The sequence below is a fragment of the Megalobrama amblycephala genome, linkage group LG7, assembly GCF_018812025.1.
Source record: "Megalobrama amblycephala isolate DHTTF-2021 linkage group LG7, ASM1881202v1, whole genome shotgun sequence".
NCBI lineage: Eukaryota > Metazoa > Chordata > Actinopteri > Cypriniformes > Xenocyprididae > Megalobrama > Megalobrama amblycephala.
In genome coordinates, this window is record NC_063050.1 from 35012798 (window position 1) to 35037456 (window position 24659).

The following is a 24659-nucleotide window of genomic DNA, read 5'->3' on the forward strand; positions in this document are numbered from 1 at the left end:
CCTACAACAGAATTTATGGCATGATGGATGGTACGATGATTTCCAATGATACCAGTTCACAGATTTATTTCACCCAAATGCACCACTCAACAAAACGGCATGCTGGAAGCTTTCCAAATCTGTCTCAAAGAGGCTCTTGAATGAGACGCTGCAGCATTTAGAATGTCCCGACTGTGCCTCAGCAGTTATGCACCACACATGGCCGTTTAAGTTTCAGGGTTGTCTGGTTTTCTGCTAATTAACCGTTCTCATATGGATGCTATGTCACATAGTAGTCCCCAATATATCTATTTATCTTGGGTAAATAAATAGATATTTTATAATTTTATCTCCACAGTGACAGTGAACAGTTCTCTGACAGCCTGCAAAGTCAATATTCTGCTCCGACTCATAGAGCTTCTCGGAAAACTAGTAAGGTTTGTTACACATTTTTTAATCTGGTTTCTTATGTGTTTTATGTTATTTTTCAATTTTATTTTATTATTTTTTTGCTAAAATTAAATAATTGTCATTTTTCTACAAATCAGTATGTTTTGAACAAAATAGTCAATAGATTAATAAGCAACAAAGCATTTTTAAAGGTGAAATACATTATGTAATTTTTGCACTCCCAACTTCATTGAAACAGAATTGCAGAAGTAATGATTTTTTGAAGAGGTTGTGGTAACACTTTATTTTGCAGTGTATTTTGTTTCATGTTCTTACTATAGTAATTACAGTAAATTATGTATAATTACAAGCAGCTAACCCTAATCCTATAGTAAGTACATGCTAAAGGGTTAGTTCACCCAAAATGAAAATTATCCAAGGGTTTACTCACCCTCAAGCAATTCTATGTGTATTTGACCGCAATCTGAGATATTTTTAAAAATATCCTTAGTCCTCCAAGGTTTATAATGGTAGTGAATGGTGGCCCGCATTTTGAACAAACAAAAAAATGCATCCGTCCATAATCAAAGTAATCCATACTGCTCCAGTGGGTTAATAAAGGCCTTTTGAAGCGAAGCGTTGCGTTTTTGTAAGAAAAATATTCATATTTAAAACTTTGTAAATTCAAATAACTAGCTTCCAGTGGATGCGCAAGCCGATTTGGGCGAAAGAGCTACCTTTGACCTGAAAGCAATGGCGAACACCGAGGCGCAGAGGAGAGAGCAAAACAAAACACCGGTCACAAATTAGAAGTCTAAAACAAGAAATTTTGAAGAGAAGAGGAACTTGAGTTTGATGAACAGCCCTATTTGTTTGAACCGCGAGAGACGTCTAAGCTTACGCTACTCCTACATCCTGCGTCATACATTGCATCACGGGTTACTCATTTGGTGCATACCCATTCACTACCATTATGAACCTTGGAGGACTAAGGATATTTTTAAATATACCTCCAATTGTGTTCATCTGAAAGAAGATAGTCATATACACCTAGGATGGCTTGAGGGTGAGTAAAACATCGGATAATTTTCATTTTTGGATGAACTACCCCTTTTATTAATATTACTCAGTTGTTATTTATGTAATTACACTATAACAAGGACCCCGGAGCAGACAAAAACAAAAACTCAAAACTCATCTAAAATTCATCTATAGAAGAAAAGAAAACAGGAACTAATTGCATGTCTTCTAGAGCTCGCTAACCATGACTTTTACATCCAGATAAACACTTTTCAAGACAATAAATACACGATTGAGACGATGAATGCATGTATTGCCTCTGAATTTGCGTCTGAATAGCGCTGGCTCCGTGGGCGTGGCCGCATTAGCAGATAATGAGCTGAATCACGGACTTCTGACATGGCGCTCTTTTCATACAGATTACATAAACACAGAAGGTTTGTTTTCGATTTGACTTACATGATTTAAAACCTGACATCTTAACGTTTTTTTAGACATAAGTGTAATTTTTCTGTGATTAGTATTCACTAAGTTACAGTTCATTTTCTGAGAACTATCAGATTGGACTTCGTTCAGAGGGAGAGGAGAAATCACGCATCATGTTAGTTTCTTTATTTTACAAAAAGCACAACATTTTGTTTTTACTCTGAGTGTATACAAATAAAAGAAGATATTCGGTAGTTTCAATTGATATATTACTTATTTTAAGTATTTTAAGTCTGTTTTGCTGCAATGTGAAAAATAACCTGCAAAACGTGCCGGCGCGTTTTCAGACCTCGGAGAGTTAAATTAAAGAGTAGCCAAAGTTTTCTGAAAACATCATCTGTATGCCATTGGTCGGCCAAAAATATAGCCCCAGCCCTAATCAGTTTTCATTTTTGATCTGTGGATATTATTTTGTGCATATGCAATCCACTTAGTCTTAATAATTATAGTATTTTTTTTCCACCCTAGTATGATAAGTTTCATATTAGTTCCATATTTAATAAAATCACCCACCTCTGACCAGCAAGCAGTAACAATATAAACTGGAATTGATTACTTTACATGTCATTCAAATGGCCCATTCACACCAAGAACAATAACTATAACTATAACGATAAATACATTGCCATTAACATCAATGGACGATAACATTCTTTTTATTATAAGCGCAATGTGCAGTTATGTGGTCTGCCATTTTAAAGTCAGGGTGAATTGTGATTGACTGTCAATGTTTTTATCATTCATCAGCTGTAAAAAAAAAAAAAAAAAAAAAAAAAACAATTCTAAAAGGGATTCAAATGATATTATACCTTTGTCGTAATCATTATAGCTTTGTTGTGGAGTTCCCTATTCACATAGAATTAGAATGATTATTAAAACGTTATAGTTATAGTTAATATTATAGTTGCCATCCTTGGTGTGAACAGGCCTTAAGTGGGTAGCTCTTAAGCAAAAAGCTGTAATATGATGTCTCTATATGACATCTACTCAAAGGTTGGGCCCAAGTTTGTGGTATTGGTTGAGGCAATGTTACTGAGGTAAATTTTTAACACTTTTGAACGGAATCAGTCTACAAATGGCTTATTTAGAATTAAGAAAAATTACACTCTTCACCTTGAAATTGCCTCTTTTCATTTGCAAAGTAAAAAAAACAAAACATGTTCTGCTTGAATTTAAGCAGCTGTGTCGATCAGAAGATGTGTATCAGAGGTGTCTGATCCTGTAAAGTGCGATCTCTTCTCGTCAGTCTCTCAGGGCTCTGCTGGCTCTCCCCCATCCCCTCAGGGAACATGGAAGCTCCATATCTTCTCCTCTTTTCGCTTCCTCTCAGCTCTACAGCTGTCAGCCCTCTCTTAGATCCTGCCTGAATGGCTCTGTGTACTCGTCAACTGTGCTGGCTCACATCGGCGTGACAGTGGAGCAGAGCACTGCGCCGCCCGTGTCACACTAAAGAGCTTCTGAATAAATCCATGATCAAACCCACGGAGAGAGAGAGAGAGAGACTGATCAAAACCTTTTTAAATAGTGTTCGATACAAACGAGGGGAAAAGCCAAAGCCTCTTTGATGTGACTACAAACGCTTCCTCTGTGTCACTCTGCCATGAGCCGCCATGTTACGTTATGTTAAACTGTTGCCCCAGCTTTCTGTGTCATGTGTTGTGTTTCCATCTCTTCCCTGCCTGCAGGGCTGCAGGTACATGCTGATCTGCCCTGTAGACGGCCCTGGAGAGGAATCTCAAACTAGAAACATCCAATTCCAAGGTAACCTGGTTGACGCAACTGTACTCAGCGCTTACATGATGAGTGATTGTTCACTCTTGATGGCTTGTACAGCCCTTGTTGTATAAATTCTTAAAAAAAAAAAACAGAATTTAAAACTGAATGCACTATAAATATAGAAACAAATTCTCATCAGTGTCATTCAAAAAAAGCATAGTATGAAATTTGTAATTGCAAAGATAATGATTGTTTACAAAAAGGTTGCCAAACATTCCTTCTGCCCCTTCTGCCCCTCTCCTATCTATTTGTTGAGTCTAGCCTCAAACTCATGCAATTGTTTGAGTCAACTGTTGACACTGGATTGCATTAAATTAATTTTAAAAAGTGATGGTAAATATTTTTTACATTGTTACAAAAAAGATCTATTTAAAAAATGGTGTTCTTTTGAACTCTCTTCATCAAAGATCCTTAAAATTAAGTATCTATTCTACAAAAATATTTAGCAGCACAACCACTTTGAAATGTTACTTGTGCATCAAATCAGCATATTAAAATGATTTCTGAAGGATCATGTGACACTGAAAATTCAGCTTTGCCATCACAGGAATAAATTACATTTTAAAATATATTCAAATAGAAAACACGTTGTATATTGTAATAATATTTTACAATCTTACTGTTTTTACTGTATTTTTGATCAAATAAATTTAGCCTTGGCAAGCATAAGAGACTTCTTTCCAAAAAAAAAAAAAAAAAAAACATTAAAAATCTAACTTACACCAAGAATGGTAGTGTAAAGCTAACTGAAAACACAAAGAAAGGAAAATGTTTGATTTTAAAAGATTTTTTTAAGGAATGCAAGCACATTAACATGCCATGATGTCTGTTTTGTAGTATCGGGCCATGTGAAAACCATGCCCTACATACTAAAATTTCATTAAAAAAATAAAAGGATGCAGTCCTTAATATAGTATTGTTTATTTTGTTATTGAAGACATAACTTCAGATTCAAATTAACATTTTGCTGAAGCAAAATCTTCCTTCAGTTTTTTTTTTTTTTTTTTTTTTGGTGAAAATTAAGACTCAAGGGCTTAACCAGAACGAAATGCTGCATGAAAATAATTTGAGCTCTTATTAACAAATTAACAGAGTCTGAATGTAGCATTGTGTCCTCTCCACCACCCTCAGGTGTCTCCCTGCAGATGACGAGGAAGAGAATTTCAAAGTCTCATGCTGTTTTGCGACAGCGTCTTCTGTCCCTCCAGCAGCAAGTCTCAGCACTACAGGCAGACAAACAAGCAGCACAGCAGCTCGCAGCAGAGCAGAACCACAGACAAGCGCAAGCACAAGTGCAGTTAGACTCCCTTCTCCAGCAACTCAATGCCAGCAAGCAGCTTTCAAAGGTACTGCATGACCAGTGCGACTCCACGAACACTTTATTCACACCTGGGGCTTCACGAGATTCACAAAACATCCTTAAGAATAATCTTTTTTTTAACTTAAGAAAATACCAAATATTTTAATAATATAACTTTTTTCTTAAGACAGTTTTTATTAAAATTTATTCAGATATTTGGTCATTTCAAATATCATTCAATTCAGTTTCACTTTATTGTTGGAATTTCTTCCAAAAATTGTCTCGCATCCCACAGTGTTTACTGTCTCACATTAATTCAGATCAATACACATCCACATCAAATGATAAGATGCTACAATAGACACCAATTTAAAAAAAAGTATGTTAATACACATCCAGCTGCAGTGCAACGATTAAGTCTGTCCCTTATTCAGAATCCTGAGGCCTACTTAGACCCCCAATTCTGATTTTTAAATTCTACCGACTGATGAACAAAAGATTTCCGTAATCTGTTCATTCTAGCATATGGTACTCTTAAGTCTTTTGTTTGATGGCGATAGTTGATATTCCTTATATAGAATATGAAAAGGGTCTGACATAATTTTACCTGTCAGGGACAGGGACAACATTTTTTTCCTCATTAAACTCATTAAAACTTGTCGCATTTGGCCCACAATCTTAGAACAAATAGATATCAGTCTAGCCAGTCGAGCTTGGAGTTGAACAGAAAGACAGCTGTACCATGCACACATTCCATATTGTACAACACTCTGTATTACAGACTGGAAAAAAAACAAGAACAAGATCTGTTTGTTTGCTCCAAAGGACCTTAATCTCCTAAGAAAGTAAATACATTGTTGTACTTTACTGCAAACATAATCAATATGTGCACTCCATGGAAAAACAGCGTCCACATACACACCCAAGTATCTATAAGATGAAACTTTTTCAATCACTGTGTTTGATGCATGTACTCTGGAAGACCAAAGATAATTTCCTTTGTCAACATTTTTTTAAATGTTAAGAAAATATTTAAATTGCACTTAGGGTCTATTTCTCTTGCCTGGAGTCTGATAAATTGTTTGGACATACTTGTATAGTGTTGTATGGAAACAGACTTCATGAGGCTCATACGTATGTCATTTTGTTTCCAAATGCACAATGTTGTATGTTGGCTCCAGTTAGACTGTGAGGCTGGAAATGCCAAGCCCATTTGAGATTTGATTAAGACTCTTGCGTGGAACAGGAGGTCAAGATGAACGCCCCAATGTCCAGACCATCTCTCTTTCCAAAACACACCCTGCTGCAGTGACACTTTGTGTGTGTGTGTGTGTGTGTGTGTGTGTGTGTGTGTGTGTGTGTGTGTGTGTGTGTGTGTGTGTGTGTGTGTGTGTGTGTTTGCACATGCGCATATATGATTGTTTGTTTGTTTGACTCAGAATCATGCATTATTAATGGAGTGGTGAAAGGGCAGCAGGTTGAGTGCCCTTACATGCTGCCCCCTGCTGCCCTGTAGTGTGATCACCTGCTTTAATTGGCTAGAGGTGGAGTGTCCAGATTTGATCCTCTCGTCTGATTAGGTGATAAAAATCACAGTAGTGTGTGGAACATGACTGTGTATTGTAGTTTATGGTAATTTGAGAGTTTTGTGTCTTTTTTCACTTATTGACTTGTGTAAGAATGGTTGTCTGTAAGACAACTTTACAGGGATTCAACAGACAGACAGAATGAATTCCGTAGAGTGAAGAAAACACCTTGAGAATAACCAGACACATCCTCCTCGTTAAACAGTCTATTATAGCAGTTCACCAAACATTTGTTTCAGTACTGACTGGGCTGTAGATTGATTAGAAAAATAATAATTGCATAAGTTTCTGCAATTCAACACAATCATCTGCACCTAACGTTGTAACAAACATATAACATATGTAATCATAAATATCACATTGAGCCTCCAAATGAATGTGGAAACAATATAAAAAGTATTTGAAATATTTGATATTTAAAAGGTTAGTTCACCCAAAAATGAAAATTCTGTAATTTATTACTCAACATCATGTTGTTCTTTACCCAATAGACCTTCGTTCATCTTCAGAACACAAATTTATGATATTTTAGATAAAATCTAATGGCTCAGTGAGGCCTCTGTTGCCAGAAAGATAATTAACACTTTCAAATGTCCAGAAAGCTACTAAAAACATATTTAAAACAGTTCATGTGAGTACAGTGGTTCAACCTTAATATTATAAAGCGACGAGAATATTTTTGTGCGCCAAAAAAAAAAAAAAAACTGCTTCGAAGCTTTATGAATCTTTTGTTTCGAATCAGTGGTTCGATCGCATATCAAACTGCCAAAGTCACATGAACTATTGAAATTACGAAACACTTATAACGTAATGAAGCCTTGTTTACTGAAATCGTGTGACTTTGGTGCTCCGAACCACTGATTCGAAACATAAGATTCGTAAAGCTTTGAAGCTTCATGAAGCAGTGTTTTGAAATCGGCCATTACTAGATATTGTTGAAAAGTCGTTATTTTGTTTTTTTGGTGCACAAAAAGTATTCTCGTCGCTTTATAATATTAAGGTTGAGCCACTGTATTTACATGAACTTTTAAATATGTTTTAGTACCTTTTTGGACATCTGAAAGTGTTAATTATCTTGCTGGCAATAGAGGCCTCACTGATCCATCGAATTTCATCAAAAATATCTGAATTTGTGTCCCAAAGATAAACGAAGGTCTTACAGGAGTAATAAATGACAGAATTTTCATTTTTGGGTGAACTAAACCTTTAACTATTTGGTTATTAGCGTCTTTTTACTAAGTACTATGAATGAAGGCCATTATCACGTTACCAATACAATTTTTTTTTTATTATTATTATTTATGGGTATAAAAAGATTATAAATATTACAGTATAATTGAAAGCCAGTCCTAGACTGCAAATTATCAGATTGTTTTTATTTATCATTTATTAACCCCTTAAGACCGGATGGAGCGTCGGCACTCCCATTTGCGTGTCTCTCTACAAGGTGAGCCAATAAAAATTGAATCCATATAGGTAGCACAAAAATTATTTATGCATACAAAACCAGAGACTTTAAACTTTCATATCAAGCCTCCAATATGCTTCTGTTGCGTTGTTTTCACCCTCTAATGAGTCTGAGTAATATGCGTTTACAACAAAAATAACTGAACGCTAACTGAATACAAGTATGTGTATTTCACATGCTCTTAACTTCATGAAAAATGCACAGATCATAAAAAATGGCACATCAATATTTAAAGCAGATTCTCAAGATTAAAATGAATCCAAAATCAATATAATATATTACGTTGATCACAAGATATTACTCACGGAATGATTTAACATACTTGGCTAAAAACATGTCTCTCATCTCTCCGGGATGCAGTGTGTATCCAATGTTCCTGGACCCATCCATGTTCGTTTTCCAATGTGGAATAACACAAAATAGATATCATTTTAAAGCTTAGAATCTCATCTTTTTAATGCATCTAACCATAACTCCTAATGAGTGCTGAGAAGCACCTTTAAACCGGAGTTTACCGCCCGTTGGCGCCACCTGGCTGAGGAAAAAATGAACAACAATTTTTTTTAAACTATTCTTTATGCTATCACCACAAAATTTGAACCAGATGCAGCTCACATATAGGAGAGCAACACCAAAAAAGATTTTTTTTGGCGATCTTATTGTGTTCCTGAGTTATTCCATGTCAAATAAAAAAAAGAAAAATTATTTTTTCAAAATTATATATATATTTTTTTGTATTTATCAGCTGTTTCTCAGCAAGAAAATGTCCAAATGTAATGTAATGTAATTTATATTTTCTTAAAATTTAAAATGTTTTCTATCAAATGATGCCTACATTTTGACTCTCCTTGCTAGAGGTTTGGAATTATGAGTCTTTACTTTTGTGTGTGTTGCTCAGAAAAAAAAAACTCTAAAAGCGCCTTCAGGTCTTAAAGGGTTAACAATCAGAGAACATTACAAATATTATAACAACTTCAAGTAATTTAATTTCATTTAAGTATTTTAATATACTGTAAAGACATACTAAAAGCTACTTCAATAAAATTATCCTGTGTTAATTGTGTACAATTATTTGTAATGCATTAAACAGTAAATATTCATCACCAACTTTTTTTTTTTTTTTTGCAGTCCAAGTATTAACAGAAAAATTAGTTGTTTCGTTGTCCTATATCATTTGGCTAGTCATTTTGGTAATGGGGTGTCCATTGGGTCCAGTGAATGAAAGAAGAAAGGGCTTATATGAAATAGTAGGTGAGACAGATAAATGGAGAGGGAGACACATTAATACGTATTAGTCAATTATTATAAGGCTCCATCAGTGCTAACTATGGCAGCCAGGGAAAAAGACAGCAGCCCACCATCACGCTATCAGCTGGAATAGTGGGGGGTTTAACACTTGGGTGTCAAATCCAGCTCTGCACCTTTGAATGCAAATATACTTGTGTATATTCATGAGTTCACCTAGCCGTATGCTGGGTCTTTTATTCTAAATTGAATTATTAGAATAGTGTCTGATCCCACAGCACAGGGGGGTTCAGACTAAAACACTTCTCCACCAGCAGATGTTCTAAGTCCTATGATGGAAGGAGATGCAAGGGGGAAATAAAAAAGCAATTTTGTCCACTAAAAAAACTTACACCTAAATAAATGAAAAGTGCTTTTGACATGTTAAAAATGAATCATTCACTTGAGATATCAGTAGTCTAGTAAAAGCTATTTTAGTCTATTTTGGGTGTTTCTTCATTTACATTGGTAACCAAGACATTTTGACATTCCGATGGTTGTCAGTAAGTCCAACACCACTATTATATTGGTTGTCTAAACAGAAATGATTTAGTGCATTGAGTCATTTAAATATGGAGTGTCTGTAAATGCAGTGTTGAAGTAGTACTTGTTTTAAAAGTGAAGAAATGGGAAGTCACATTACATTGGTAAATGGGGAATCCTAAGAGTGCTGATAGCACTGGGACTCTTCAGTGTTTATATCATTCTATCATTACAGATAGTTCGTTTGTAAATTCGTGGACAAATAGTAGTATTTGTCACAAATTACATTTTGTATGAGTCATTGAATCATTGACTTAACCAGTTTGTTAAAATACACTTATTCAGAAAAGAAAAACTACAACTGTTGCTCAGTGAAATGCAATGGTTGATTCTGCATTACAGTCTTGAAAAGTCTATTTTTATTTTACAAATATAATAACAACAACAATAACAAAAACAAAACCAATACTCTTTCTCCAACAGAGCTCAACATCTCAACTGTACCATTTTTGCGCATCATCTTATACACATTCTTATTCTCTCCTTAACAAACTCTCCTTCCAAAAAATTGATAAAAGCAGATAAAATAATTCCATGACAAGAGAAAAAGGACTAAAATAAGAGGAATAGGATAAAATGTTATATTGTATTGCATAATTATGGCCTTACAGAGTCAGGTATAGTATCAAAAAATGAGTAGGAAAGAAGAAAAAAAGTCAGCAAATTAAAAACAAATCTTCAAATGACAGATATTTCATTTGGATGCGTTTTCTGTGTGTAATGTATGTCAGTGGCAGCTGCCAGATAGTGAAAAATGTTTGACTACAGCCTTTTGCGGAGTGCCGAATGCAAAATAATACAAAAGACCACTGACCCACTTGATTCTGCTTTAACGTTTTGTTGGAACAATTTTTATTGGTTTAAAAAATTGGCAAATATTGACAAAGTAATGTTAAATTTTGCTTAAAATGTAAATTACTCTATTTATTGATGTTTATTGATCTGTTGCATAAAAGCAAAATCACGTTTGCAGTCATGCTTCTGTTCTGAATATTGAAATGACATTACATGTCTTTACAGCAGCACAATTGCTATTAACTGCCTTTAATGGTTCTATTAACTGGAAGCAAATATAGTGCAATTTATATTTCTGGCAAAATTGGGCCTTTTTTCTATTGTTTAATTCTATTTAGAAGTAATTGCATCAGTTTTTAACTTTTTATTATCAGCCAAGTTTCACACTAAGAAAAAGAACATTATTTTTATTCATTTATGTTCTGGTGCTTTTTTTCTGTCTGTGTGAGTGAGAGTCTGTGTTTCTTCTGTATTAGTGTTCGTGTCGGGTGTCACACTTCTCTCAGCTCACATTGATCCCTGTGCCCTTTGTGGTCTGGTATCGATCCTTTATTTTGCTCATTTTAATGTCTCTCTCTCTGTCTCTGTCTCTGCCTCTCTCTCTCTCTCTCTCTCATTATATTGCCTAGCAGAAAAGACAAAGCTTTTGTGATAAATGGCCAAGTTCAATTAAACCTAGAAGCAGAGTAGTCATACTGTACCACAGCTGAAGTGTCACAGAGCTCCTGTAGTGATCACACGGATGTCATATGCAGTATTAGTAGAGAATGAATCTCTTATTACAGAGTCTGTGATGTATATTAGATGAGTTAAATGGCTTCTCCCTTTCCTACATGTGCTAGAACTGTGGTTGATAGGTGTTTTAGCAGCACCTGATATAATGCATCTGCTGTTGTGTGTGTGTGTGTGTGTGTGTGTGTGTGTGTGTGTGTGTGTGTGTGTGTGTGTGTGTGTGTGTGTGTGTGTGTGTGTGTGTGTGTTCCTTGTTCTCTCTAAGTGGAACACATGCTCAACAGTGAAGTGACACTTTCATCAGTCAATCACAGTGCATATCCCTGTAGAGCTTCCAGCTGCTGTCTCTTTCTCTCGCTCTCTCTCTCTCTCTTTCTTTCTTTCTTTCTTTCTTTCTTTCTTAGATAAAGAATCAACATATTTTTTATTTTATTTAACAAGTGCTCCTACCTCAAGCTGATGCTGTGACACAATAAATGTAGGTGACAAAAGTGCTCTATTTGTCCTCAATATAAGCTCATGTTGTTACGGATGACAGGGGAAATACACTTAATGTACTTTGACAGGTAAGACACATTCACCTATCTACCCCCACTCAGGTCAGCCTTCTCGTGAAGATGGCTGTCACTCCTTTGAGCCGCTCAGATTAATCATAGCGGTTGGATTACAAGGGCAGTGTGGCAGAACCCTTTCTATCACCATGGAAGAGGGACTTGACAGCCTGTTTGACAGGCCGGGCCTGTAATCTGCGTAATTTGCAGGTGTAGTCCATGTTTCTTTTTTAGGAAGGGTCGGGATTACCTCAGGATTAGACTCCTCATCTGACAGTGAGGCTTTCCGGAGCTGTTAGCGTTAAGCCAAACTAACCTCCCCACATCTCGTCCAAGTTTGGTGAGAGAGATGAGTGTGACTGGATTCTAACAAGCTTGACAGTTTAATTTACTGCTCCAGGTGACTGACTGGTCACGGCAATTCGTAAATCAGTGATCTGTAGACGTGACAAATCAGCTCAACCAAATTTATTCTTACAAAAAATAAAGCGCTAAAAAAAAAAAAAAATTATATAAAATATATAATTTTTGAAATACTGTTGACCATAGTGAAACATACAGTTGTTTATAGCATGGGTTTTCAACCTCCATTCTTTTACTAAATGCATTTGTAGGACTGTTAAAGTTATTGTGTTAACTTATTGTAGATAATTAATAAATAAATATGTGTAACATGGTTATTTGAAAACATTTAGCCCCTTTTTATTACTATTGTGGATGTTATTTTTTGTAGTTTTTAAAAATTGACAGCCCTAGAGTAAACATTAAGAAATAATAATTAAAATCTTTATTTGTCAAAATTAAAATCTAAAAGGCTATCATCATACTCTGGGGTCCTTTGCTTCATAAAATTTGAAAACCTGTGCTTTATAGGCTTATAGGAGACCAGTGGATGTGTGTGGATGTAGACAGAAAGCCACATGATCCTCCAGTGCAGGGTCATTTATAAACCCTCAGATTTTTGGAAACACTATCAGTGCATCTTAGCGTTATCCCAGCATGTCTTTCAATAGTACAAACCTAAAGAAAGAAAAAAAAAAAGGAAGAGAGAGACAGAGAGAGAATGCTCTATTAAAAGGTCAGAACCCAGATATCAGCAGTTGCATGAATGGCATTTGAGATGTTCCACAAGAAACTGTGTGTGTGTGTGTGTGTGTGTGTGTGTGTGTGTGTGTGTGTGTGTGTGTGTGTGTGTGGATTTGCCCCATATTTTATGATTGGTGCAGTAAGAAATCATTATGTTTGGACAGAGGGTGAAGTATCGCAACTGAGTGTTGTTAAAAATTCTGTGGTTTTATTCCCCGAACAGGGCTTTCTGTTATTCATTTAGTTCTATGCAGTAACTGTGTGTGTTAGTCAGTGAGAGTGCAATTAGCACTGGTGCTCAGCTTTCAGCACTACGCAGTGTTGATAAACTCCCAGAGTGCACTGGGACGAGCCGACAATGGCTCTATTAAGGCTGACAATCAACAGAAAAACAGAGGAATGATCTGCCTCCTTATTAGCATACGGCTTTAATCGGATTTAGGGCTTTAATCATAAACTGCTATGTAGTCCTGAGCCTAAAAAGTGCTCCTTAATCATAAAACTAACCAGAAACTGTTTAATCAGACTTTTTGTCATGCTGCTCACTTAATTGATATTTATCTGCTCCTTTGTTACACAGCTGTTGTAAAAGCTCCTACATGTGGATTTGTCTATTTGTTGTTTGTGTGTTGGTAAGCAGAAGCAGGCGTGCGAGCTGGCTGGTCTGGAGCAACAAAAGGCGTCTCTGCAGATGGAGTTAGAGCAGTGGAGACGTATACGGCAACAAACGCCAGCGAACCCCCCTGCCATAGACCCGGAGCGCCTGCAGGCCCAAGTCAAACAGCTCACTCACCGACTGAAGGTCTCTTACAATTATTTTCAATTCACTAGGTTCAGTTTATACATTTGACTGATAGATTAAAACAGTAGCCTGTTTGGGACGATTCGCATCAGTACATCAATACAAAACAAATAGACATTGTTCATGACAGTGATTTATGAAATCACTGTTTTTGGAAGTATTTTTCTTTATAAAGGCCTAAATGGTATGGTTCTTTACGGTTGTTTAGCAACTCCTCTTATATATAATTATATTTATTCATTTAGTGGGCACTTTTAACCAAAGCGGATTATGAGGAATATAACAAGCAATTCATCACAGGCCAACAATATTCATAGTATACAATGCCAGGTTTAGTAGAAAGCTAAATTAGAAAACAAGGTGTTTATAATATAATGTAATATAATATTGAATTATTATTTAAATATTTAGGACCTTAATTTGCTTATGTACCCATGCAATGGTTTCCAGTAGTAAATGAGGAGTTTCAGACTAGTAAGATGAGAAAATAAACCAATTGTTGATATTTTACAAAAAAAATTTAATTAAATATATTACTAAAATTATTGGTTTACTCCATCTTATTCCACCACTTTCCACTGTATAGCTTTGTGAAGTGCAGTAGTGCATGTATTTGCTAAAGCAACATTTAATTGCATTTGGACAACTATTCAGTTCTAAGTTATCTTTGGTCTACTATAATATGGTTTACCTGTTCCGTTAAATAGAAGAAGTGTTAATTGAAGGTTATTTTAGGAATAGATGAAACAGGTGACCTTACTCTTAAAGAAATGGTGACCATAATATGGCTATAGATATAAGCATATTCATAACACTTGCATGATGTTGTAGATTTGATGGGCAGTATTTGTCATTCAATGTTCACACTTTGAGTTTCTCCATTTGAAGAATGTTGTTAACTGTACTGTTACAATGTTTTCTTTGTTTTTATTATTTTCTACTATAAGCAAGTCAGTGTGTTAAAAGCTGGTGACACTTTTTAGTGTATAATATCAGCAAACTGATTTATGGGGTCTGACACTGCTCTTTATATTTCTGTGTTGGGCTCAATGATAGTGTCATGTTCAAGAGACAGGAGAGTGTGTGTGGGTGTGTGTGATATGCAGTCAGGATGTGTGCTACATAAACGAGTCCTCCATTCCTTTCAACTAGAGACAAGGTGCACATACAAATATCCATCATTCACATGATCACAGGCATCCCACCAACTCAACCTGTCGTCAGAGTTTTCAGACGCTCTGTGCGTATGCCTCTTACCTTGACACACATTCACAGAGGTTGAGCAAATGTGCCACTAAATAGATCAAAACCTAGCATAATAAGTAATGCTAATGATAAATATATAAATATACGTCGGTACAATAATCCAAAATGTAAGTGTCACAGAATTGTAGATTTTTTTGTGTGTGTTTCAAACTTTTTTTTTTTTTTCTACAAAATGACATATAACCATCAAGTAAATAAATATTTCCCTTACATTGAATATATGGCTGTGTGCCTGTCTTAATCATTTAAAAAGAAAAAAATAAACACATATTTTAGGTTATTGTAGTTTTTTGTTTGTTTGTTTTCTTTGTTTTGCACATTTTGAATTTTCATGTAGTTATTCCATTTGACTAAACTTGCCTTTTCATAAAAATATGAAATCTTTATATAACCTAATATAAAAAATATTGACCATGGTTTACAGTCATCAGGTTCTACAGGGGTCCTCTCTGTGATTTATTATTTGAAACAGGAATAATTATTACCTTCTTGGTTCTCTTGTCATTATAACAAATGGACTTCCTGTATTTTACTGACATTGTTTTGGCTACCTTTTTTCCTTGAAATATCACAATTTTTAAAAGATGGTTTAAAGAAATAAAGGTATTACTTTACAATAAGTTCCCATTAATTAACGCATTAACTAATATTAACTAAAAATGAGCATTTGTTACAGTATTTATTCATCTTTGTTAGTGATAGTTAATAAAAATCCAACTGTTCATTGTTAGTTCATGTTAGCTTGGGTCCATTAAATAATATTCAACAGATAATGTACAACTTTTGATGTTAATAATGTATCAGTAAATGTTGGAATCGACATTAATGAAGATCAATAAATGATTTAAAAGTATTTTTCATAGTCAACTAATGTTAACAATTGGAACCTTATTGTAAATTTTTACCACAATAATAATAAAAGATATATCAAACTATTTAGTTTAACTTTTGGAAAAAAATGTAATCAAACATTGTACTTAATTGCATTTATCTCCAGACCGTTACTTTTTGTTTTTACTTTAATATATATTTTTATAATATATATATATATATATACATTCTTTAAATAACTGAATAGATCTGGACAAAAGATGAATGTCACATCATTGACCTATAAAGGAAACTAGAGCCAATGCACAGAACATATGTAGATGTGTATATTTCTGTGAAACAGATGTGAAACAGCATCCTCATTAAGCATCCCGATGGCTCAATACTCATAAATGAGTCCTGCACGATGGGATATCAGATGATAGGATAAATGTGTGACTCTTTCTCTCCACAGAGTGCCAGCAGTGAGATGAGCAAACACACTGCTGCTAACAAGAGCCTGAGGGCTCAGTTAGATGAAAGAGATCAGACACTGAAGGAACTGCACGAGAGGTAAATGCGCTCTATCCCCTCTCTTGACTACCTCTCTTTTCTTCATAGTCTTGAGGTATTCTCACTTCTTCTCCTCCTTTCTCGTGCTCTGGGTCACATTTGCAGTGTCTGATTCCACCATGTGGCAGAATTCTACACCAGATTTTGAAAAGCATGAAGGTGGCTATGTGCAGAGATTCTAGCAGAGAGAGGAGGTGTAATTTCCTTCCCATGTGGTTATGCACTATTGTCATAAGATGTCTTGCCCTGGGCACCGAGTCTGACATTCTGTTGTGTTAACTGGATGCCATCTCCCTGTTCTTTTCTTTTTTCCTTCCTTTCTCTCTGCGTCACTCAATTCCAACTATCCCAGTGGAAAAAATGGCTGTTACAGTAAATAATACATTTAGTGTGGTTTTGCTTGAAACAAGTGCAAAATATCTGCCATTGAAGCAAATACCATATTTTTTCCTCTCAAGGAAAATTCTTGTTTAAAGTATATTCACATTTCTACTGGAAAACAAAGGCATGAGCTGAGAATAGGATTTTTTTTCTTCCTCACAATGTGCCTGCTTAGAATTGTGTGAATGTCACAGCATGTGTCCGCAGTCAGGTAAAACTCAGAGGTTTCACGCCAGTCAGTGACAACATGTGAAATCACAGATGAGGAGTCCCTGTGAGCGGGAGCCGCCTTACGCCACGCAGCTTGTTTAAATGAAATACATGTCTAGACGCTGTAAAAAATACATCTGCTGCACTGCCTTCAAAAAAAGTGAATTTCAAAGCATGCTGCCATGTCCTGAGTCAATATCCGGCGCAGAGGTCTCTGCCTTATTCATAAAGGCCTGCCTTTCATGTGCCGCCTGTTGTCTTTCCATATCATAAATGCATTCATCTCCTTTGTTTTCTACTGCAAACTGCACATCCATGATCTATGAAAGCACTTACAACTGTATTAGCATCCAAAATGCATTTTGAATTAGCAATCTAGCACCTCAACACCAAAGAGACAAAGCGGGGAGCGCGAAGGAAAGCAAACTTTCAAACGTTTTAGCGAGACGGGCTGTTCTGAGGCTCACGCCGGTCATCAGTATCACCATCCCGCTATTCTTTTTGGGCACACGTACTCCTAAAATAAATGTTATAGATCTAATTGCCATTTGCTCTCTTGGGCTTTGGGAAAGATGGAGTGAAGTGGGGGAGGTTGGGTGAAGCGTGGCTGTAAGTCAACAGGAGAAACGGCTTCGTCCACTCTACAGCGGGGTCAATATGGGTTTTCTCATTAATGGCTGTTGGGTAACCTGACTCCATTTCCCCAGGCCACCCAGTCTTATTTAATTTAATGTCACTCCAATAAGAAGCTCTCACATTTATTCAGTGCATTTGCTTCAGGCACTCTCTCTCTCTGGAATTTGAGGATATTTATTTAAAAAGGACCTTTACTCATCATTACAGCAGCTCTGGTCAAGGAGGCAGTCCATAAAACAGCCCTCAAATGTTAACATATTCCAACACTTTTATATCTCGGAGATGTGTAGATGTTTAAACTATTTAGGAGCAATCTGGTTACAAGACTGCTGCATTTTATTTGTTTTTTCTCTGTTCAATTATTCATTTCCATTTGTTAATTTTTAAAGTGAGTGAATACACATAAAAAAACGGTGGTTTGTTTCTGAAAATGAAAAAAAACAACAACAAAAAAAAAATGTTTATCTGATTGTGTTTGCGCACAGGATCTGTGTTTTAGAGAGGGATGTGACGATGAAAAGGCAGCTGGTGGAAGATCTCCGGAGCAGACTAAAGATTTGCCAGGACTCTGAGAGGAGCCACAGAGCAGTAACTGAAGACTTAGAGAAGAAAGTAGGTCCTTCTCAAACAACAGATACTGTACTAGCCATGGCAACAGCCTTGGAGCAACCTGGAATTAATTATTCTCTCTGCCGTTATTGATCGTGTCACTCATCCAGAGTCTGAACTTCCTAGACTTCCACGATTCACTGTCTGTTTAAAAATATTGAAGTAATTGAAAATTCGGTCTTAGTGACCCCAGTCTAATTTAATAACAATTGCTTTTCTTTGTTAGATAAAATCTCTCTCTGATGAGTCAACTAACCGGAAAGCCCTGGTCGACTCTCTGAAGAGAAGATTGACAGTTGCCACTGCAGAAAAAAACCAACATGAGACAACCAGCCAAAAACTCAAAGAGGAGCTTCAGAAAAAGGTTTAAGAGCTTTGACTGTCTGCGTCAACTATATTTCCTGCACACAGTAATTTTAATGTTACTTTAGTGACGCTCTGTAAACGAAGCGCTCTGTTTCAGCTTATCCTTCATTGTCTTGCAAGGGTTTTTTTTTTTTCCTCTCTCTCTCTCTCTCTCTCTCTCTCTCTCTCTCTCTCTTTCTTTCTCCATTATTCACCTAATTACCATTAGTCTTGTTTGATGTTTGGCCTCAATGCCATACTTTGCCCCAGTTTCATCTTCTGCTATTGATCTGTGGATTCATTCTATTATTTTACTAGATATCTATACTATACATCTGTTATTTATCTATAGTGTAATGTATTAAATCATGAAATAATTGTGATAAGTTATATTAGTGTTTATTTGGGTGGGATTTCTGATTTCTGTGTGCATATCCCCAGGAGCAGAGAGTGACCGTCCTCCAGGCGCGGATAGGCGAACGTGATCAGGCCATGGCTGAGCTGGAGCAGACTGCGTCCCAACAGATGCATGGTTTGGCCGAGCAGAGCTCTCAGGCTCTGGAAACACTGCAGAGAAAACTCACCCTCGCTGAGTCTCAGCTGCACCAGTTCCGCACATTCACTGAGGTATCTAGACTGTCCAACATATAGTTTGTCATCATTTTAGCTTTAGGCTATTTAAACTTGCTGTTAAGATCCATCTTGAGTAATACAATCATATTAATATTTAAGCTAATACATAGTACTGTTTTCACCTAGTAACGTCTCAAATGTGTATCCTGTGACCACTTGCGACTGAATTTCGACAAGGAAGTCTCTTTAAAATTAAAATAATTTTAATTTCAAATTACATTAATTTTAAAGCACAAATGTGTTTTTTTGTGTGTGTGTGTTGCATGTTGATTTCAGACATATCAAAGAAGCGCCATCACATATTGTCTGTATTTTTTTTTTTTTTTTCCCATGTAAACAAATATTTAACGGTTATTGCATGTAACCAGCAAAATTGTTTTTAAATGATGGTTGATTGACAGGTGAGTAGGCAACCCTTGTTGTCTGGACAGATTAGCATTTACATTACACATACAGTGAGGTCATTTGCATTTTCAGCTTCCTCTGAATGTGGTTTCAGTGATCGGAACACAATACATTTTTTACGCCTGTATTTACACTCTCCGCTTGTGATCAGATCACCTCAAACAGATCTTAACGTTTAAACGGGGTGTTAGATATGAGGTATGATCAATATGCAAACCTGAAAGAGAAAAAGATATGGATTCCATTCCAAAACTTCTTTGCAAAAATCTGTCATCAAAACCCAGCATGTTTTGTAGCCTGTGGTTTCGTATAGTCAACATAGTTAACCTGTAGCTGATTCCTGCTAGTGTGTTAATGATGGTCCCTGTAGACGGCCCAGCTCTCTGGCCTACATCCCCCCTGTCATGGATTGATGAGCTTTGAACATGCCATCCTGTCAGGAAGCTTCAAGAGGGATCTTTTGGGATGATTATAATGCCATTTGGGGATCCACCGAAGAGCTTTGTTTGAATTATGCAAATGTATGTGGCCTTGAGTAATTGATAACATGTGTGTTATAGTGCAGGTGTAACAGAGAAAGGTTTTCATGCATTTAAATGTCTTCTCAACTCGAGGAATAGTTCAAATTGCATTAAATGCTTATTGCACTAATAAAGACATCTTTAAGACAGCGCGTTAGATTAGTATGACATGGAGTCATTAAGACACCTCATTACCATGACATATCCAGCCTTTACTTTGTGTTGCTGATAAACATTTACTTCCCCATTCAAATGGTGTTGAGAGTGAAAAATGGCAAATGTCACAAAAGATTTAAGATAAAGTCTAATTTATTTTCTCAGTAATTTCCTCCGTAGTTTATCTTCTAATACAATCCAGTGTGGTTTAATGCAGGTAAGTCATTTAAAGAGGAATTTTTCTCCTCCGCTCCTCTAATCCTTCTCCGCTGCAAGAGAACTGGTAAATTGGCCCTGTGGCTAGGGTGATTGTGGGTAAGAGCCCTTCTCCTCTTGGCCCCCATCACACTATCCTGCAGTTCGGTTGGCTCTCGAGAAGCAGTCAGGGGAGCTGTGCAGAGTATGTGATAAATTCGCTTAATCTCTTTCCGGATTTTTCTGTGCGCTGGGCTTAGGTCAATTGAATCTACCCTTTGACTAGTGACAGTGAATATCTATTAAGCTTTAAATAAAGTCATACGCTCTTTTGACAGTTTGTTGATGAGCTGGGCATTCCTTTGGAGAATGTTGAATGTTGCCGTTTTAATAATGTTTATGTAGTATATGTAAATGCAAAGCGAAAGGGGAGTGAAAGTTCACATTGACTGATTTATCTCAGTTTCACAGGTTTTTTCCTCTACCCCTAACAAAGATTATTTGCATTATTTGATGATTATTAACTTTCAATATTTACTTAACCCTATTGCTACATATTTGCATAACAGTGGCATTTGTAATGCCACTATTATGTCTGTCTCAAGAAAGACTAATTGTGCATGTAACCACTAAACCTGCATTAAACCGTTAAACACTATTTCAGTTTTTTAATTACAAACTATTTATGTTTAACTATTAATTGTGCAACTTAATGATAAGACATTCTGTTTTATTCTTATCTGTTGAATACACGTCTACCATGAATCTTTCTAATTACTGAATTCATTTTTATGTTTTTGCGAATTTAAAATAAAAAAATTCAAAAAATCGTAATTGAAAGGATAAAATTCTGGAAAAGAATTCATAAAAGAATAATAATAATAAAAAAATGTCCCAGACTTTGTCTGTGGCAAATAGTAAGGAAATCAGACCTGGTTTTGAAATGGCTGTTTTTGGAATGCCAGTGGAGAAGCTTTTTGTCTTTGAGTGATACTCTATTTTAAATTGAAATATTCCCTAAACACCTTTTTTCAGTATAAAATCCAATGTTTTATATTTTGAAGAAAAAAAAATGATGTGGAATCAGAAGACCTGGATATGGATATCAAAATCAGACAGAATGGGCTAAGAATTATTTCCTCACCTTCGTCTATACTAAGTATAATTTATTATTATTAAATATTATTCATTATTTTCTTTTTTATCTTTTGTATTATCCATTCTGGGGGAGGATGGGTGAAAGAAAATTGTTAGAGGAAAAGAGGAAAATTGTTTATCAACACATTTTGTATAATTTTTTTAGTTGTTCCTACAATTCAAGATATTGAAAATAATATATTTTAACTGCTTAACTGTTTTTTGTTTTTGTTTTTTCTAACAAATAATAATACAATAGTATGCCAAAAGATAAGCAGTGAAGCAGAATTCTTTGTTATTATTAGAGAAAAAAAAAAAAAAAAAACACTGGAAATGAACACTCTCAAGACTGTATGTCAAGGTCAATGAGTCTCTTAAAATATCTTTCTTTTTTTTCTTGGCAGCAAACTGCACATTTACACTCAATTGCAGCCTGTTAAGTCACCTCTGCCTTGAAGTACATCTAATCTTTTTCTCCCCCTAATGTACATAAATGATTGTTTTTAGAGTTTACACCTGATAGAGACATTTGCTAGTTAAAATGCTTTAGGTCCTAATGGCATTGCTGCACATTCGCAGTGTGTGAATATGAGGACGCAAGACTAGCCTTTATGTAATCCAATAGCATCCCCTGAAATATAATGAAGATCCATTTGAAGTATTTATGATGGAGGCTTTATGAAACAAATAACGGTGATGGGGAGATGTGGGAAATGGAGCATGCCCCAAAGAACTGTGCTCTGATCAACCGCGTGTGATTGCTCTCACTTATACTTCTGTGGGTTAACCTGGAATCACACACACACAGACTGTCCATTCCAAGGTCAGGTTTTCACAAGGCTTATGGGGAATGATACAAGAGATTATTGCTACGATCAATAAGCTGAAAATGAAACAAAGGGGAGCTCGCTTTATTGACTTTCTCATGTACAGTGGCAGCTTTAACATTTAATTGTCTCTCAGTATTTAGCAACAATTCCCATTTAGCTCGCTCCTCAACGGGCGCAACAAAGAATAAGACCCAACGTTCCCCACCGCCATTTTAAGAGCCTCTCGTCTTCCCATTATTTACACTCTTCTGAGAGCTCCTCTTATAATATGTGCCATACAAAAAAGGAAATAAATCAAAGTGTGTGTTTTTTAGCAGCATGGTATCTCTTATGTGCAATTCCTCTCCAAATCAACACGAGATCATTCGAAATTTTAGTGCATCTTGCATCAAAAGTCAAGAGGATTCGGCTACTTGTTCAGGCTGCTCCCAATTTGAAGAAATCATCCCTCACATTGAGCTCTTGATCACACCACGTTTATTACACCTTTAGCCATTGTAGATGGTACTGTAGCGGACAATATGTTTATGCTAATGTCTATTTTCACCATTATTTTTAAGGCACTGGCTAATGAATTGGCACAGAATGTGCAGGATGCTAAAGCCTGTTTGAGGAGGAAGAAAAAGAGCGAAAAAGAAGGAAACAGAATGTCTAAATGCTCACTAGTGAAAGCAGCGTCTATCCTCAACATGACAGAAACCGACCTAGTGGACATGCTGGACACAGATGAGGTCAGTATTGACTGAGTATTGTGGGAAACAAAACGTGTATTACAAATGAGAAAATAAATAAAACTCAATACTCAAACAAACACTCCAAAAATGTATTTATTAGTAGTAGTAGTGGTATTAGTATTATTGCCAACCAAACATTTATTTGGCATAATTTGTACATTTGAATATTCTGATCAGACCTGCCAATATTGTACACATGGGTGTTAAAAGTACTTTATTTTTATTTATTTATTTATTTATTTAATTTCCAAATATTTAAGCGGACTGCTTTTGGGGTCATCCAGTGACACCGTCGCACTCTTACACACCCACACAAAAGAAATTTAGAGTATTTTTCTTCATGGCTTTTAACAGCATTTCCGGCCATGTTTTGTGATTTGCAGTGTGAGGAGGCGTGTGTGGGTCGTGGGCCAGACACAGATTGGACTGAACATGTACAACACATCCTTCAGCAGCAGGTTTGATTTCATTAGCAACTCAAACATTTTTTTTTTTTTTCCTCCAATTTTAGTATTCACATTTTATCAATATTCATAATTTTGTTAAAGTGGTGCTTTTAGTGCAATTGAACTTTTTTTTAAACACATCCTGCAGATTTTAAAATGAACATATTAATCTTTTAAAGCCCTTTCACACCATGAAAAACCGAAGCAAATCGCAGATGAATGGTCTATTCACTGGTCTATATTTGTCAGGCTGAACATAAAGCAAAATCAAGGTACAATAGATGGTGCGCTGTGAACGCATCTTTCAGCTGCTCTGCCATCTGGCTATCAGAAGAACAGACGCATGAGAGGCAAGTTCAGGACTATTACTATTATTTCAGCAATAATTTCAAAAAAATTGTAACAGATGTGACGTTTAGCTAAAGTAAAGTCATCTCCCTTGTGGATTTTAATCATAAAAGGTCAGCAGCAAAAACATTGGTTCTTAAATTATATCTAAATGTGTATTATTTAAAGATTTGCATCATTTGTTTTGATTTATTTGAATAAATCCCCAAAATATAGAATATAGAATCCTCAAAATAAATGTTTGTGCAAGGGAGAAAAATGTTACAGAAATGTGCAATTATTATATGCATATAGAGATATTTTTTATGTCAGTGAAGTCCAAATTGTTGAACCCAATTCTCACATATTTGTTCTTTTTTCTCCTTATTTTAAAAGGGAAATATATGTATTAACTACAATACAAATCATTAATAATTTAAAATGTAATTATTGTTAATTTTTTGACAGTCTTAGTTTTTTTTTAATAAAAAGGATATTATTGCAAGGTGAACAAAATTCACATAAAATTGTAGTGAAAGAATGTTGGAGTAATTTCATGTGGGTAATTGTAAATATGTGCAGAATGCACACAAAAGAATATTGATGGGGTGACTGAATGTTTGAGTAATATTTTATGCAAACACCTA

General features: G+C 35.7%; 1 protein-coding gene across 4 annotated transcripts in view; it reads left to right on the plus strand.

The window, feature by feature from the left end:
• The window catches only part of cntln (centlein, centrosomal protein), a 132001-nt gene that overhangs the window by 100684 nt on the left and 6658 nt on the right, over positions 1 to 24659 (plus strand). For 3 of the 4 annotated variants that reach the window (XM_048197182.1, XM_048197183.1, XM_048197185.1), the window contains 10 exons: positions 338 to 416; positions 3561 to 3636; positions 4783 to 4997; positions 13634 to 13798; positions 16350 to 16447; positions 18160 to 18286; positions 18510 to 18647; positions 19070 to 19255; positions 23066 to 23236; positions 23623 to 23697. In XM_048197182.1, coding sequence (XP_048053139.1) covers positions 338 to 416; positions 3561 to 3636; positions 4783 to 4997; positions 13634 to 13798; positions 16350 to 16447; positions 18160 to 18286; positions 18510 to 18647; positions 19070 to 19255; positions 23066 to 23236; positions 23623 to 23697 — 1330 coding nt within the window. The remainder of the gene's footprint in view (positions 1 to 337; positions 417 to 3560; positions 3637 to 4782; positions 4998 to 13633; positions 13799 to 16349; positions 16448 to 18159; positions 18287 to 18509; positions 18648 to 19069; positions 19256 to 23065; positions 23237 to 23622; positions 23698 to 24659) is intronic. The other variant, XM_048197184.1, reaches the window with a different exon arrangement.